The 18,950-nt window shown below is 37.0% G+C and overlaps 1 protein-coding gene across 3 annotated transcripts in view; it reads left to right on the top strand.

The window, feature by feature from the left end:
* The window catches only part of LOC140342818 (serine/threonine-protein kinase PAK 3-like), a 166,333-nt gene that overhangs the window by 112,497 nt on the left and 34,886 nt on the right, over positions 1–18,950 (top strand). For all 3 annotated transcript variants that reach the window (XM_072429171.1, XM_072429170.1, XM_072429172.1), the window contains exons 4-11: positions 420–573; positions 5,397–5,434; positions 6,885–7,022; positions 8,181–8,355; positions 10,495–10,558; positions 13,537–13,585; positions 15,123–15,235; positions 17,310–17,427. In XM_072429171.1, the coding sequence (XP_072285272.1) occupies positions 420–573; positions 5,397–5,434; positions 6,885–7,022; positions 8,181–8,355; positions 10,495–10,558; positions 13,537–13,585; positions 15,123–15,235; positions 17,310–17,427 (849 nt within the window). The remainder of the gene's footprint in view (positions 1–419; positions 574–5,396; positions 5,435–6,884; positions 7,023–8,180; positions 8,356–10,494; positions 10,559–13,536; positions 13,586–15,122; positions 15,236–17,309; positions 17,428–18,950) is intronic.

The raw sequence follows: 18,950 nt of genomic DNA on the forward strand, positions 1-18,950 counted from the left end.
TTCCTTTGCTTCACTTTTTTTAATTAGACCCATGTGTTTAGGCCTTCCATTTCTTTAATTTCAGAAATATATATTATATCATAGCATCATGCAGTTACAAATGAATCAAAAATGAATCAAATACATGTAATTTCACTCCACTGTATGGATTATCTTGTGTGCACTTTACCACTATACCCACTTCTAACCCTTCTTTCATCTTTCAAACATCTTTCAAACATCAGTTTGACTCTTGTCCTGTCTCACAACCATAACTTTTTTTTCTTAATCTGGGATCCTGGTTTTAGCTTCGTGTTTTAACAGGGAATGGTCAAAACCAAGGTCTATATTCAACTTTCTCCCAGTGTGTTAAGAAACTGTGTTATGCCAGTTGCTGGAGAATGAATTAAAAAAATGGTTCTCTGTCTTCTCTCCCACAGGGGATCCCAGAACAATGGGCAAGACTACTTAAAACATCAAACATCACCAAACTGGAGCAGAAAAAGAACCCTCAGGCTGTGCTAGATGTCCTCAAATTTTATGATTCCAAAGAGACCGTGAACAACCAGAAGTATATGAGCTTTACCTCTGGAGGTACATTTATTTAGTTAATAAAGTTGCTTGTACAAAAACAATTCTACTAAGAATTTCTATCTTAAATGGCCCAACAACTTCATCATTTAGAACAAATTAGGGCTTTATTTTAATACCAATAGTATACATATACCTCTGTGTGGCAACCTCTTTGCTTGAATTTTTAATTTGCAAGAGAATTTGACAAGTGTTGAACTACTGATGGGCTTTCTAATTAGAAAGTTCAGTGTTTTCTACAAACTGTACCATGAAAACTCCCCACAACAAATAAATTTGTAAACAAAAATTAAAAAAATAAAAATAAAACATTGGTTAATAAATGTGTATACCCTAGGAAAAAATGAAAATGTTAATATTTTAGACTTGCTTTACATATTTAAAACTAAAACCACACATCTAACCCCTTTGATTGTGTTTTATAATCATAGACTGCTTTTTCAAGCAGAGTGAAAGGATGTCAATGTACTTTGATTACCTTAAACTATTTAATCCTGATACTCTTGTGGTAAAGAGTCATACTAGGAACATATTGTACAGACTGGTTAATTTCCTTTATTCTATCAGAAACTAAACATTAAGCGCACACAAGTTGGTTCAAATAATCTTTTACTCAGTTTTCCTTAAATTTGATTAGATTTTTTTCCCCCAAAATGCATTGCATGTTTTCAGTTTAAATAATTGTGCATTAAAAAGACATTTACTATGTTTCTAAAAAATACAATCTTTCATTGAAACAATTGTAATTTTTTTTTTGATTATTTAATTTTATTAAATTTTGCCTATATATCCAACGAAATTACAGACCCATACTATACAAAAACACATTATACACATACATTATACATCAATCCAAGTGAATGTCCTTCAAATTTATCTTATACTATTCAGACAATATTTTATGATAAGAATAAATTTATCCAGCAATTATCTACATAATACCTTTGATGGTCTGATACAAAATAAATCAAGAAACTCAAGGTTTACCATATATAACTTCAATATATCGGCCTTATACATTATCTCGACCCATAATATTGAGATAGCAAGCACTATCTCTAAATACCATCCAAGGAGCCCAGATAGCATTGAATTTTAAAGTCATATCTCAGGAATCATGGTACCTCTCTTCCATTTTACAAACCTGCTCCACGAATTGCAACCAACCTTTAAATGAAGGTTCACTAAGATCCCTTCAATATCTAGGTATCTGTGCTTTAGCTGCATCAAGAAGAAAAGGTATCAATGAACGCCTATATCTGCCCCGTGGAAGTTTAGTACAATAGAAAAGAATACACCAAGGAGTGGGTTCCAACAAAACCCCTTAATAATTTCAATCTTTTGTAGAATCTTTTTCCAATACTTTACAATCACAGGGCAGTACCACCATATATGCGACAATGTACCCTGCTGTCTACAACCTCTCCAACAAAGTAGAGATTCATGGGGACATACCATCTGGAAAGGAGTTTAAAATTATTCTCCTTTATCTTAGCGCTTACTGATGTCTTAAGTGCCAGATTTGGTATGACCTTTTTCTGAGGCTCCAAAAGAATACTATTTAATTCAGTTTCCCACTTTGCCAAATATTCCTGGGCATTAAGAGAGATTAAATACTTATATAACAAAGACACCATATAAGGAGGCCTATCATTGCCTTTCAACATTTCTTCTAGGGGAGTAGGTTCTGTGCCTGTACGTATAGGGCGTGGCAAGGAATACACAAAAAGGCATAATTGTATGTACTGCCAATTTTGGATTGGCTTACGCCTCTCCTCATGCAAAAGCTGAGCAAGAGGGCGAAACAAATCTCTCATCATCACTTGATATAAGAGTAGTCTAGAATTAGTTTGTTGACCCAAGAAAGAAGGTGACCGAAATCCTGGAAAAAAATAAGAATGACCAGTAATGGGAAGTAAGGGAGAGTTGTATTGCCATCCCTGTTGTCTATGCAAGACATCCCAAAACTGGAGTAATAATAGTAAGAGGTGAAGTATCTGGGCCTAAAGCTCTAAATTGCTTCAGCAGCCAAATAATTGTACTTAAATTAACAGAACAAAGATCTAATTCTAGGTTAACCCAACTCTTAGCAACACCATCATATTTCCAATTAAATATTCGATTTAAAATAGTGGCCGAGTGGTATTGTTTAAAGTCTGGTAATCCCAGACCTCCCTCTGTTTTAGGACGAAATAGTAATCTCCGAGACCCTAGCTCTCAAAGGGTACCATATAAATGTAGTTAACTATTTATTAAGACATTTACAGAAAGAAGATGGGAGCTGTATGGGTAGCATTTAAAAAATTAATAAGACCCTAGGGAGAATATTCATTTTTACTACATTAGCTTTTCCTATCCAGGAGAGGCGCAACTGTTTCCATTTTTGAAGATCTCGTCTAATAGTGTTTAACAAGGGGATATGATTTGCCAGAAATACGGCCTGTCAAAGATGTCGTAATTTCAATACCTAAGTATGACAATGATTTATGGCAGCATACAAATGGAAAACTATCTATCAACCCCTGCATTACCTGTCCTGGAATAATAATATTCAACATTTCAGATTTAGATAGATTAATCTTAAAATTAGAAAGATGGCCAAACTCAGAAAACTCTGCTAACAAATTAGGAAGAGAAATATCAGGTTGTATAAAAAACAATACATCATCGGCATATGCCGCCAATTTATGTAAAGGACACCCCTGCCTAGTGCCATTATGGAGCTGAAAGGAGGCAGACAATTTACCATTGACACAAACCCTGGTGGTAGGACATGAATACAAAGATATGATCCAATTTAGCATTTTAGGGCCAAGACCCAAATGTTCCAAAGTCATAGACTAGTACAAGTACTTTCTTGTATTAAAAGAGGAATAGACTGCAGAGATGGAGACATAATCCTGCCCCTGTACAAAGCATTGGTCAGACCACATCTGGAATGGGCGGATCCCTCCGCCTGCAGAGACAGACAAGCTGTGAGCAGAGGAGCAGCCTTGGTTATTATGCTGCTTGCTACTGAGGGGTCTCCCTCTGTGGCTGGGAACCCCAGGGACACCGCAGGCTCGCAGGGCGGGTAAGTTCCTTACACCCAGTGGTTAAACTTGATGGACTTACGTCTTTTTTCAACCTAACCTACTATGTAACTATGTAATCACCTAGATAACACCTTCGCAAACAATTTTATATCCACATTAAGTAGCGAGATTGGGCGAAAACTAGAACAAAGAGAGGGATCCTTTCCCATCTTAGGTAACAGATATTTGGGCCCTCAAAGTGTCTTCACACCAAAATCCTCCCTTTACTGAGTTGTTAATATATTTACAAAGGTGAGGGAGGAGTATATTTTGATAATGCCTATATTATCTCAAGGAGAAGCCATTTGGGCCTGGGGTTTTGACTGTAGGTGTGGACTTAAAAGCCCTACCCAACTCACTTTCAGATATATTCTGTTCCATTTCCATTAGCCCTCCTGAAATAATCTAGGCAAATTTGCTCTATCGAGGTAGTGATTAATTTTCCCCTTTCTAACAATCAAAGTTTCAGGGGATTCCTCCTCGCGCACATGGTAAAGATCTTGATAACAATCTCTAAACACTGCTGTTTTGCACCTGGGCACACAAACCACAGCCAACTCCAAGACTCCTTTTATCAAGTTTTATTATCGTCATAAAACAAGACAAGGGTTATTTACAGATGATCAGTCCGATAAGTGTGGTACAGAAGGTTAAGGCAAAGGCAGGTCAGGAACAATCCGAGGTCAAGCCAGGCAGCAGGCAAGAGTGGTCACAAACAATTCGAGGTCAGGGCAGGCAGAGTTCAGGCAGAATCAGGTATCAGACCAGGTCGCTATGGTAATGACAAACTGGATTAACATAAACCAACACAAAGAACGCACCCAAGCATACTGTATTCACAGAGGCTTATTGCGGGCAATGGTGTTCAGGTGTTCAGGTGACAGGTTCTCCTTAAATGGCCATAGTGACCAATGACCTTGCACCACCTGGTGCTATTTGATAGGAGGGTAACTGAATCCCCTGCGGCCAATCTGAATAAATATGCTCCTCACTGTAGGTTCCAACTGATCGGGTCCTGTAAACCTCTTATCCTGAAATTATTCCTCCTGCCCCTATTTTCAGCATCTTCTAACTGGTAGAATATGGTACGCTGAACCTTTGCTGAGCATCTTGAAGATCTTTCATGATCTTTTATGGCCTGTTCTTGAGAGTCCAGACTATTTTCCACCCTGGCCAGGGTGTGGGTAAGGTCAGTACGCAGGGAGGATACTTCTGCTTTGAAATAATCCATTATGTATAAACATGGGAGGACAGGTCATTTTTAGAGGGAAGAGCACGAACGTATTCTGCCAAAGATCCATGTGAAGATAAATCCAAGTCCAGCTGATTCACAGGGGCAGGAGACTCAGGCTGCATATCTCTGGAGCTCTGTATTAAGCTTCTGCACGGGCTCTGAGCTGGAGTAGAGGGAAGACAGGTGGCTTGGCTGCCTGCTAGCGGATCTGTGTCCGACACAAGACAAAACTTAATTGAGTGCGTTGCTGGTGTCCTAGCAGGGATTCTCCTGCTCTGCTTTCGCACCATGACTTGCCGGCTGGACAGGTGAATATCGGGTTGGGTAAAGAAAGGGACAGAGAGGCGCCTTGAGGCTCTAGCTGGCAGGCAACATCTGACGCCGTCCTCAGGCCACGCCACCACAATTGTAATTTTAAACATTCATATCACTTTGAAACTTTACCAAAAATCAGGAATTCTGTGGAATTAGAAGTGTAAATGAGTTATTTCTGAATAGTGCTGATTTTATTATTGCAGATAAAAGTGCACATGGATATATTGCTGCTCACTCTTTGGTAAGTTAAAATCTATTTTCTCTTTCTTTTACCATTTCAGTTTTTTAATTGAGCTTATAAAATCAGAATCACAAAGTATTAGCAATGATGGCTCAATAGTGGACAAGTATTTCATTGTGTTACATTTTAATAGAGCTTATTGGTGTCGCTAGGAAATAGCATAAATACAGTTTGATGTGTTTTGCAAGTAACATGTCTTCAGATTCTGTGGTAATATACAAAAGATAGCCAATAGGGTGGATTTACTAAAGACATGTAGGCTGTTCATTTATCAAAGTGAATTATCACTCTGCAAAGGGTACACTTTTCTCAGTGCATGTGGTAAAAAATCATTTTGCAAGTAATACTGAATCACGTGTGTTTTTTTGCCTGCACATGATTGAATGGCTAAAGTTAGCAAAGCTTCACCTCTTCCAAAGGGGAAAGTGAATTATCCCTTGAAAAATGATAGTTCACTTTACTTGAAAACAGTTTAAATTATGCAAAATGTTACTTACACCATCACCAGAATATTCCCCAAATGGCTCAGTGGAACTTGTTTTTTGGAATAGCCTGATCTATTAAAAGCTCTCCAAGACTGGGGAAGATAGATTATCAAGAGAGAACCTGGGTGATCCAGCATCCCTGGAATAGATCTGGTCCAGCACTGAAATCATTTGCTATTTAATAGCAACTGATTTTTAAGAAATCTACTCCACGTTTGCTGGATCTCCCAGGTTCTCTAATGATAGTCTATCTTCTTCAGTCTTGGAGAACTTTTATAAATCAGGCCCATTATGTCTCTAAGATTTGTAGCTGAAATATATTGTTTGTTTAGCAGGGCAAAATCTGCTTTTTTTTTTACTTTTTTAACTTTTTTCCTATAGATGAATGAGCTTGAAGTAACTCGGTAACAATGTAAAGCTAACATATTGCTAAGTTTGTCTATACCCCCGCTAATTATTGTTGCAGAAATTCATTGTTTTCTACCTGCACACATTAAAACAAAATCACGTAGCTAACTTAGTATGTATTTGCTTGTGGTCAGCTCTTTAACTTGCTTTACAATGACATAAAGCACAGTGTAATAAAATATAACATGTACATATAAAGTGTACAAGAAATGTATGCAGTATTCGTAGGATGTAGCAAGTTAGTTGTAATTACGGCACTGTTTGCTGTGTTCATTGATCCCTTGAACGGTCAGCCCAACAAAAACTGATATTTCTGTTTTTGGTAGATAATGACCATGAGACATGGTCTGCTTTTGCCATGTTAAATTTGAAATTTTTATTATACTTTGAAGAATGCTCAACTGCACGAAAAAAGAGTTAAAAAGAATGCCACAAATTTTACTGTTGGGGTATCTAAGATATGTAGGAAGCCAGACTGACAGCACACCAGGCCACCTTTAGCTAAAATATACCTGTTGGGTGGTCTAAACCTTTTTTTTTACATTATTTTGTTTCAGAACACAAAGACTGCATCAGAGCCTCCTTTAGCTCCTCCAGTATCAGAAGAGGAGGATGAAGAAGAAGAAGAAGAAGAGGAGGAAGAAGAAAATGAGATCCCTCCTGTAATTGCCCCACGTCCTGAACATACAAAATCAGTAAGCTGCTATCCAATATTTGTGACTAAATCCATTACATATGCAGGACATCATGAACCAATTTAAAAGAAATGTCTCTTAAAGGAAGCGTTTAAAAAGAAGACTATGATTGGTTCCATTGGACATCAAGAACAAAATATGGTTATAATACAGAAAGATGCATAATATACACAGGTAGTGACCTGGCAGATTGGGAACATATTGGATGCAGCCTGTTATTTATCTCTCTGTATAACAGTGGCTCTGTTTAATGGTATAGTTTGACTTTCTAACACTTCTTTAGTCATATTGACAAAGGATCCCAGTGTTTACAACAGTTTGACCTGACAACTGGTGTGTACTGGAGGGCATGTCTCTTCATTGTAAGCTTAGCTTGTTCACTGTAATGTTAGTGAGGCTGATGGAGCATGCTTCATGCTTTGTGCCTCTGCCCCTCATCCTTCCACTTGTATGGCATGGTGACTGGAAATATGTATTAGGCTTTAACAAGCTAGCACTAGCAAGCACTAAAATAATCACAAATCTCAGATTTGAAATTTTAATGCAAACTGCCTTTATAACACAAAGAAAGTCTACACTTGTAATACCAACTTCTGGAAAATTTAGTATTCTGGTAGCTCTTCTCTTATATTTCACAAGCTGTCCACCTTAAGTTGCATTGGCCAGAGTTGGAAGAATACTTCAAGACATGTTTGAGCAGTTGATTTTTTTTTCTTAAACTTCAGAAGATTTTAGCTGTGGATCCCATTTAGTAAGGGGCAGTATAGCCTTACATCGGCCAGTACAAATAGGATTGATTAGGTTTTCAAACGCCAATCAGACCGTGACCAGCACTCCTAATCAACTGCTGGTTGGTGTTTGCATCTGCAGCTATTTATATCATGATTAGATCCACTTATTTTGTTATATATGTCTAAAAAGAGGTGCTGCAAACCATGTTCTCTAGGATATCATTTACCTTTCACCAATGACCACCAACCACTATGATACTTTTCCTTTAGCTCCCTTTGTTTAGCTTACAAGTGACTGTCCCACCTGTGAAAGTGCCAGTTAGTTGTGTTTGATTCCCAGTGTTAAAGGTTTGAGATTGTGACTGCTTTATCTATTTATCCATAGAAGTCCCTAAATGTTTTATTTTTTATTGTCCTGTTCTTGTAGATATATACTCGTTCTATCATTGAACCCATTCCTGTTCCTGCTCCAGCCAAAGAGGCCTCAACTTCCCCAGTGACAACCCAGCCAGAGAACTCAAGCACAAGCACTTTGTACAGGAATACTGATCGGCAACATAAAAAATCAAAGCTGACAGATGAAGAAATTCTTGAGAAACTCAGTATGTTTGCTTTTTTGATTTGAAACAGAGATAATAAAACCTGTTGTTTTGGCAGGTTAAAGTGAACCTGTGCACAGACTAAAGTAACATAGGAGGCTAGATTGAAAAAAAGACATAAGTCCATCAAGTACAACCACTAGAGAAATAATCATATCCCAGATATAAAACCCTATGACATAGTTGGTCCAGAGGAAGGCAAAAAAAAACCCTGGTACAATTTGCTTCAACAGGGGAAAAAAATTCCTTCCTGATTCCATGAGGCAATCGTATGTTCCCCAGTATCAACAGTCTCTGTTATTTTTACTTTAAAGCCCTAAAGCGTAACTAAACTCAGAAATTTCACTTTACATAAAAGGGTAGACAACACTTTTTGTAAAGTAAAAATTATGTTTGTTTGTTTGTTTCTTTTAAAAAAAAAAAAGTGTGCAGCACGCCCCATAATTTGCGATCGAGAATGAATAGGAGTGCAAAGCCTCCCGGGATACCTACATCACACATTCCGGGAGGCTCTTGATATCTTTATTGTAGGAGGATCTTTAACCAATTATTAACGTTAGGTTTGCTGCACATGTCTAAAAACTTAAAGGAAATACACAGAATGGGTAACACCTAATACTGCTGCTGCTAAAAAAGGATCTTCTGAGGCACTGTTTAGATACAAAGTAGTGGATACAGGTCTTATATCTGTTGGTTACTTTATCAAAAAAATCATCATTACAAATATTTTGCCTGGAGCTGGACTTTTAAATTACAGTTATCCTATTTCAGTGATGGCTAACCTTTTTGAGCCCGAGTGCCCAAACTGCCGCACAAAACCAAAGAATTTCCTCAAAGTGCCAGCACGTCAATTAAACCTTAATAACAAGATTTTAGTATCTAAAAATTCTTTATAAAGTTGATGGCCAGTCCGGCCCTGTTGCCAGGTGAGCTGCAAAGCAGACACCGGCACACTCGCCTCCCGCCGTGCCGCATATCTTAATTGCGGACCTTCCCGCGTGCCAGCTGCAAGGCCTTCGCGTGCCACAGCTGGCACGCGTGCCATAGGTTCGCCATCACTGTCCTATTTGGTCCCATGTCCGTCCATGGAGATTGGATGGCCGTGGCTCTGCTGTAGGGATGAGCGAAAATTTCCTCAAACTTCCAATGGTTCCGCCAAATTTCTGCGAACCGATTTTGCGAAACCATCGGAAGAGGAAATTAAAACAGGAAGATTCCCAGAGCTGCATTCAGCCCTGTGAATCTCCCTGTTTGCGATCCCCAGGGCACTAGAGGTTAATTACCCTTCTAGTGCTCCGGGGATCTCACACTCTTCTCAATGAATGCAGCCACAGCTGCAATAATTGAGAAGATGCTCAGCAAAGGAGAACCTCCTGATATTGTATTATAAGTATCTCTTACAAATGATACATTTCTTACAGATACAAATTTGTTACAGATACAGCAAGCGCTGGACCTCTCTGCGATTCAGAAGGCTGTTCTGGCTTACATTTTCGGTAAGCGAGAAAGGCCCGATTTGCTGCGAGATTGAACTTAATATTCTTGCTCCCTAATCCCTACTATGCTGTTTTTTGTTGTGCCTGCACATTACAGCCCCATAGACCTGTGTCCAAGGCCTATCACTTCTGGGTCTGATTCTCTTGATTTGACATGATGATGAAATAAAAGTGACAATTTAGTTCACAACATACAAAAACACTTAAAACAAGTTTATACATATGTAAGATGACTCTGAAATGCAAATATTCTTCTTAAGGTATAAGTACTCTTAACTGACAAAAAATAAGAATTTATTTTTTCTAGTATAAAATTGTACATTATATTAATTGTAAATGTATTTAGTAATTGTAAGCAGTAACTAATCCAGTACTAATAAAGTAATCCAGAAATAACAATATCACAATGTAAAATTACATTTAAAAACATTTTACATATTTGTAATTAAATTAACATAGATAACCAAAGGACATTTCTGTTCATCTATGTTTATTTAAGTCTAACTGTAACTGGCCCTCCATGGTGCTGGATTCTAGGACCTTACAAAAATGTGGTATGTACGATGCAATTTGACCAAGCGCTTTAGGTATTTGATGCTGACATTTCACCCTGTCAAATGTTTTCTCTTGTTCTTTACACCTACAGGAAGCATTGTAAGCGTAGGTGATCCTAAAAAGAAATACACAAGGTTTGAAAAGATCGGCCAAGGGTGAGTATGTGAAAACTTTGATTAACACTTTTCATTTGTCTGTTAACAGATTTCCAGCCTCTGAGACATGGGTGATGACAGATAGATAGATATACAATATGAAAATTGTATTTATCTCTCTCCCCCCTCCCTGTGGAGTAGGACATATTCACACCAAATGCACCACTTCCCAATGTAATCCAAATAAAGCCACAAGGCAAATATAGTCTATATATGCAAGGAGGCAATCTGCTGTATGGCTTATGGCTATAATTCACAATGTGCTTCCTTTGTGTGCGCTGAAAAAAGAAATAGAACATGCTTTATTTTTGTGCAGCACAGAGCGTATCAACATGTTATGGAGCATGGTAATGCTCTTCCATGCATAGAAATAAGGTGAACCTTTCATGCAAATCAGTATTATTTACATTTTTTATTTTTTAGCAGACAATTTTTTATATATTTAAAAGCATTCTGGGATTTAGCAAGAGTTTGGCAGGGAAGCAGATTTCCATTTCCAAAAAAATGTGTGGTGTGTGTGTGTGGTGACTTTTGCAGCACTTTAACTAACCTTTGTGAATGTTTTGCATTTAATGCTCACCAAAGTGCACTAAACACAACTTGTCTCTAACTACAGTGGGGAAACATTTTGCTCATCTTCCCATTATGTAGAACATTACCGTATGGTGACTTTTTGAGCCAAGTAAGATAGGTCCAGTGTCTTTTTTGCCAGTATGCTGTTGATCATCCACAATGCCAGTTCAATAGCAGAGTCTTTCTGATGTGCATCTCCCTCTGCCTATGTGTCTGAATTTGATCATCAAAGTTTGATGATGTTGGCAAGGGGTGCACGAAGACTGAAAGATAGATAAGTCAGACACACAGAATTTATATGTCAGTTTGTTTCATCATTAAGTAATTGCTGCAGTGAAACTAAAAAAAGAAAATAAAAGATGGGATACAAACTGTTAAAAATAAGTAAATAGTAGCAAAGTCAAAGTTTTGTTGGCAAGCAGTTTCCTAATGGACTAGACAAGGCGATTAGAACTTGTTATGTGATTTGCATGCATCATATGATTCTGGTATTATTTTGGCCATGGATGTCAGGCGATTCTCATTTTATGTGTATCACTGTGTCTGATTTTCTGTCCCTTTTACATGCTGCATCATCTGACAGCAGACACATTCCATATTGTATCACTCTGTGCAGTGTTTCTTGGCAGGGTGTAATGAGTAATTGCGTTTTGTAAGAAAACCAAGGCATATATTTAGCGTTGATCTTGAAGCATATTTATGGATTTGGGGCTGAAAGACTAAAAAAATCAAAGATTCTATCTGTTAGGGATGTGAAACATGTGCTTCTCCCCCCTTAAATTAAAAACATGTTTCTTATTAAAACTGGTATTTGGAATAAGCACCCAACTCTAGGTTCACATCTTATCTGGTTGCCAACCCTTATTAGTGTGAGCTGTGCACAGCTTTTTATGTTAGTTGACTAATGTTAAGGGCTACCCCCTACTCCTACTGCTACGGAAGCCTGCTGCTGGGAGAAAAGGCTGAGACCTAATAGAACTCTAACAAGGTGCATGGGTACCAATTAGGGAATAAAACCTCAAAGGAGCTGATCTAGCCTTGTCTCTGATAGATACCTATCATTCTTATTTTGTAGTAAATACAACTGTGACAGTACCTATCATCTACAAAAAGTTTTACATTTAGCTCAGGTATTTGTGATTGCTTGGTTCTTCAGAGGAATGAAGGATGCTTTTCTCAGCTTTCTAGACCTGTTTATTGTCCATTTGATATTACAGAGCCACAACAAAGTTACTATACTTTTCTTTCGCCTGCTGACTCACTGTAAAGACCTCGAGTCTCTGAAATGAACATAGTGGACATATTTAAAAAAATTACCTTTTCTTGGATGATGGATGATCAGGGTATATTTTCTAATTGCCTAATCATTTCTACTTCTTTCCCGGAGATTATGAAGTCAACATGCTAGTATCTAGACATTTAATAGCAGGAGTGTACAATAAACTGATTTAGGATTTCCTGGGCTTATACCACCAAGCACCCGTTCTTTTTTTACATGCTAGAGATAAGTTGGCTCTCATTTTGTGAATTTAGGAATATAACGAGGACACATAAAAGAACATTAAATTGATATCAAGTTTTGCAGCACAGAAAGGGGACAAAGGTGTAACTCAAATTAAATGTGCCTGCCTTTGTGTTTCTTTCTACAAAGGCAGCTCCATTCCCACTGTATTAGTTCTCTTTATCTGCAGTAATTGAAAAGTCCACTATATCATTCACAGCTGCTCCACGGACTTTGTACATATCTGTGTTGAAGTTTTCTATGTGAGAATTGTAGAGAGCCTAATGGTCAGCCAATGAGTGTCAATACAGACAAGTGATATTTTCCTTATTGTCTATATTTAAAATATAAAAATGACACCTATGACCACTATGCAGACCAAAAACTGCAGTCTGGCATCTCCAGCTTTTGCACAGATATGGCAGTGCTTCTAGCACATGAGAAGTTTTTGTTTTATTTGACATTGGCAGGTTTGGCTTCATATACAAATGCGGTCTGAAACATCAAAGTTTATTGTCATGATGGACTTGTCTTAACATAGGAAAGGGTTGGGTCTTGCATCCTGATCTTTTTTCAAAGCTAACATTGCTCAAAATATATATAGCTATTTAATTTTTCATCAGTTACATTTCAATGCTATTCAATGTGCATGTGTGTGTAATATATGTAACAAAATATATACACACATGCACACAAAGGCTATAATTTGTAGGAGGTCAGGTCTAGAACCACTGAACCCACATTTTATCTTTTTATCCTCATATACCAGAGATAATAATTACTTTATTTATATGAAGTTATGTTTTATTCCATTTTGTATGTAACCCCATAAACTTTTGTAGCATCTGTTAGCATTCGTTTTAGCTATTTGACATGCTTTTGATGAGATTTTTTTGTCTTGCAGAGCATCTGGTACAGTGTACACAGCTATAGACATTGCTACAGGCCAAGAGGTAGGTTGGAAGTAAATCCAGCTATAGTTTATACCTATATAGTTTATGACCTATCACATCATCCTTTTAAGACATATATGTTGCACATTGTGGTGTATTCTACATACGCTCTAGGATTTACATATTGATGCTGTAATCCTCCAATCTTCATTTATTCATTAATGTAATGTATTAAAGGTACAGTCCATTTAAATATGAAAATTTTGTATTCAAACATAGAATAGACAGCCTACCCACTAAATGAATTTCGTTTTTACACTGAACTGGTAAAGCTGACTGTCCTGCTTGGTAAATCCCTATAACAGTTAATAGCCATTTCATCCGAAATACCCTGAACTTAAGCCTGCAAAAATAAACTATTTCTTAATCGATGCATAGTCGTATTTAATTTTCCATTTGCTAGTACAGACAAAATATTACACAATGAATGTTCCTACAGTGGTTTATATAAAACTCATGTTAAGATACATTGCCCCTAATTCATCATATGGACATAGCAGTTAATGTATAAGTAATTAGAGTTTAAAGTGTTATAAGTAATAATATAAGTAAGGTATAAGTTATTAGAGTTTAAAGTGGTCCTATGCTTGCTTGGCCCCCTCGCCAAATCACTTACTATATATACTGTACGTGAAAAATGTAATAAAGTATAAAGTAAGAATCATATCTTCCCCCGCCTACCCCCACCTTACACTATATCTTCTAGGTGAGGGTGATCTCTTCTAGGTGAGGGTGATCTCTTCTAGGTGGAGTCTGCAGGAATGTAGAGAAGGCAAAATGCCATAAAAGATGTTTTCGCAATGGACTAGAGTGTGGTCTTGTATGATTTTTCTTGCTTTGCATTCCACAGGACTTTACCTGGAAACTGATGCAAAAAATGGGAGTAAAACAAGTATAACTTTGCAGGTACATATTTAGGGTGAGGGAGGGAACCAGCTGATGCAAAGGTCCACTTTAAAGCCTTCTAAAATGACATATATAAATATTGGGAAGTCATTTTGCATTGTTTAGTGAGCTTTTCTATACTCCAGTCATGGTACTTTTATATTTGGCTCCATAATCTGTTCCAAACAGACTCCTTTTTTTCTGTTAAATGTACAGATTACACAGACCAAATTATGTTGTTACATATATGCAAAATCAACCTTAAAAAGAAGTCAGAGGCTAAGCTGTCACATCCAAATCCCTTATCAGTAACTGTGGATATGTGTACAGAAAAGTAGCCATGGCATCATAGAAATGACAGAATTGTCTTTAATATTTTGGCTGCAAGTGACAGCCTAGCTTCACCCTTCCTGTGCTGGGTAATAGGCAAAATGTTGGCATGCAGCACAAAATATGCTTCAGGACATATGTGTAGATTATGTTATGCTTTATGCTTTAACATATGCTTTAACATCTTCAAATTTCATTGCAGCTTGTTGTGGGTTATTTACAACTGTAGACTGTTCCTGAATACATTTAAGTGTTGACTGTCCTATTTCACATGTTATTTGAAAGCCCCCCTTAATGCAATTGTTTATCATTCTCTCCTCAGGTAGCAATAAAGCAAATGAACCTGCAGCAGCAGCCCAAAAAAGAATTAATTATTAATGAGATCTTGGTCATGAGGGAAAATAAAAATCCTAACATTGTAAATTATTTAAACAGGTGAGTGGCATTCCTCCATGAGATAATGTGTATGTACTTTGTGGTTTGGCATACAAGCAGTACAGAATTTATAGTAACTAATGATGTTACAAAGCAATAGAAAGCATGTTATTATCTAGACCACTGCATTATTGTATAGGAAAGCATTACTATTTACACCTAACATTTTGACCGCTGCCCTGATCTTTTATGAACACCAAGACCTGTTAGAAAGGGCTTTGTATTGTGTTGTTTTTTTTTTTTTTGGAAACAAACATTTAAATGAACAAATCAACAAATTACCTTTTTATTAAATCAAGGCAAACTGCAGCAGCAGACATATACTACTTAGTAATGTATTTTTAAAGCCTTAAAACAATTACAATGTTATTGTATTTTCTGCAGGACTAAGCAATATCAGGTATATTTAAAAAAGTATTCTGATGTAACTAAATTATAATAGTCAGCTTAGTCCTAATTTTGAATTATGTTGGCTATGACCCTTTGCACTTTGCAATTTCTGTTTGCTCAACCTGAAAAAACCTGTGTTGATCAGTAATAAGTGTTCTGAATTTGAACATACAAATGAAGAATGTATGTTGATGGCTAGTAAAATTGCCCTAAACCTGGTCACTTATAGCAGGCATGATATGAATAGTGATTAGGCAGGGATATTTGGCACACAGTAAACTTGGCAACGCCTAAGTCATTCATTTTATTAAAGCTGTTTCAGAGATGGGACCAAGCTTGACTTCAATAGATATGATTGTTTTGAGGAAGGTAACCTATGCTTATACATTTTTTATTATTTTGAGTTTGAATTGTTCAGGTTTAAAGTTTAGTACTCATGTGTGGCACTTCCAAAATGCCTGGCAAACATTTATAGTATTATTTAGGTTAGTTTCCAAGCATTTTATACAAAGTTTATGAATTAAACTTCATGCATTGGTAAAGAGGCATCTTAAGAGCTTGAATCATGATCACAAAACATAAAGGTAGTCTATAAATCACACTCTATAGAATTATATGTTACATTAAACAGTTGGCATAGTAGTAAGTGTATCTTCTATAGGCTTTTTGCTGTGGTCTTGTTTTTTTATTACTGGTTTTAACAGCAGATGAAAAATGATTCTCTGTGCGGTCAGATGACCACTTGGTAACCACTCCATTATAGTTATAAAAGGGTATTTACGTGAATAAAGTGGTTGTGACCAGCTGCTGCTTGCATGTTTACAGCTCAATTTGTTTTGTGATACAAATGTATGCATTAAGCCACTGTTTAACACAATGCTTACTGCTTATATTCCATCTAGGACAGGGGGCTAAAATGGTACATCTCCTGTGAAGAAAGCTGATAATCAAATGCTGATCTTTAGCACAAACTGCATATTTTTCTGTGAAAAGCACATGAGAACAATCTCAGGTCAGGTCTTTTTAAGTGACACCAATGATCTTTTTGGCTATCTGGAACAGTGATCAGCCAGCTATATAAGAAGCATTCTTCCTACTAACCACCGCACTAATGTACTCTGAGCTGTAGATAGTAATATAGTAATAGTATAGTAATTATGGCCAGGGTTCCCCCAAGACCTGAAAGTTATTTCAAGGGTTCCCCCATGTTAAAGAGTTGAGAAATACTGATCCGGACTTCATTAAACACCCAGTAACTTACAAAGGGTTAAGAATTTTAAATCTGCAAATGTTTAATTAAAACTCTGACTCTGATCATATTGGAATCACATTTCTCTATAACATCTCTTTTATTATATGATGATATCATCAGTTCAATACCAGTTGATTACCAAACCCTTGTTTAAATGATCATTATCTTATAGTGTAAAAGAATAAAACCATCTTATCTGCCTGTTTCTCCCTAATTGATTCAAAAGAGTCATCATCATGATGTGCTTATTGTCTAGAAGGGTCTTCATTCTTACAAGATTGATTATTGATTGAAGGTGTTGAGCAGAGCACTACATACTCTTGTGACTAATAGTCACAGGGATACAATAAATACATTAAGAATAAATGTTGTATAACACTGAATATTCTTTATTTACTTAAAATCATTAAATAATTATATTATGGCTTGTAGTTATCTGGTAGGAGATGAGCTCTGGGTTGTGATGGAGTACCTAGCTGGAGGATCTCTGACTGATGTTGTAACAGAAACTTGTATGGATGAAGGACAAATTGCCGCTGTCTCTCGAGAGGTGAGTTTACAATTTTAAACTCAAAAACCCCAAAAACCTTAATATAATGCTAACTTTATTACCTAACTTTATTATAACTGGTAGAGTTAATTATCTTAACTCTACCAGCAACTATGTTGAACGTAGGCCTGCTTGCTTAGACACAAATTGAAATGATTGTTTAGGTTTGTCCTCATAATATAGAGGTTTTGGTACGTTGAAATAGATTTTATTAGATGTGCATAGACTATACAATCAACAGGTTGATCCTGAATTTATAAAGCTCTCCAAGACTGGAGAAGTTATCAAGGGTGAATCTGGTTTCTGAGTACTACTACTAAGACTGGAGCTTTCCGGGAAAAACACAGGACAAGGCGCGCTGGATGATAGGCAGACTGCCGTAATTTATGAAGTAGAGCAGTGGAAGAGGAGATCGCAGGAGGTAGCACATAATAAACATTGAGAATAAGAGAATGATGTACCTTGTTGGACATACTCACCATTAGGAATAATGTACCCAGTTGCACAGAAATGGTCAATAAGATGCAAATAACTTGACTTCTGTATGCAAATCGTGTACAAAATAGGCCAAACAGACTCTGCAGCTACACCCTGTTAACAACTGTTAACAAAACAAGTAAATACATGTTTAATATACATTACATTGCATATGGGGACACACTAGCTGTCACAGATTCAGATTTTAGAAGGCATTTTAAGAAACCAAAAAAAACAAAAAGTAATTTGTGTTTTTTTTTAAACACAAATAGGGATTTATTTCTTTAAAACAAACTAATAAAATGAAATAAGATGGTGTACTTTGTGATGCTTATTATTTTAATAATTAATAAATATACAGTGCATATAGTCGTAGGTAAAAAACATAAAGAGTTGAACATGGCAGACCAGTGTTATTATGGTTTTAATGATTTTGATTTGATGTAGTGAACACTTTTATTATTTTGATGTTAATGATTTTTTATTTGATCAAACTGGTACAATAATGTCAAATTTGTGGTCATGCAGGGTAACTCCTTTTCATTAGGAACACATACCATTGCATAGTGTATAGGATTGCAAGAATTAATGCGGTCTTATCCAGCTATAAACACTTGGCAAATGCTAAGCACAAGACAGGTGTAAGGCCCTGATCAGCACCACTCCTCACCAGACACCAGTCCCCCAATCTAACACTGCAGTCCTCACCTTTAGTAAGCCCCCACTCAGCCTCGGGAGACTGGTTGTGTCTCCCAGCACTCGGTTGCCCCCAGGACTTACTGCGCAAGGGATGGTGTCTGGGTATGGGCTGGCAGCAAGCCAGGAGCCCACAGATAAAGCAGTAATAAGATTCTAACAGAGACAAGTCCAGAATACAGAGCAGAGGTCATACACAGAATATCCGTCCACCAAACGAAGTACACAAGGGCAAAACACAAGCAGAAGCACAAGATCAGAAACAGGCAAGGTCAGCAACAGTAAATCAGACGAAAACACACTCCAGCACAGATTAGCCCAGCTGTACGCTACAACAGGCACTGGTGACC

The sequence above is a fragment of the Pyxicephalus adspersus genome, chromosome W (genome assembly GCF_032062135.1).
Source record: "Pyxicephalus adspersus chromosome W, UCB_Pads_2.0, whole genome shotgun sequence".
In the NCBI taxonomy this organism is placed as follows: Eukaryota; Metazoa; Chordata; class Amphibia; order Anura; family Pyxicephalidae; genus Pyxicephalus; species Pyxicephalus adspersus.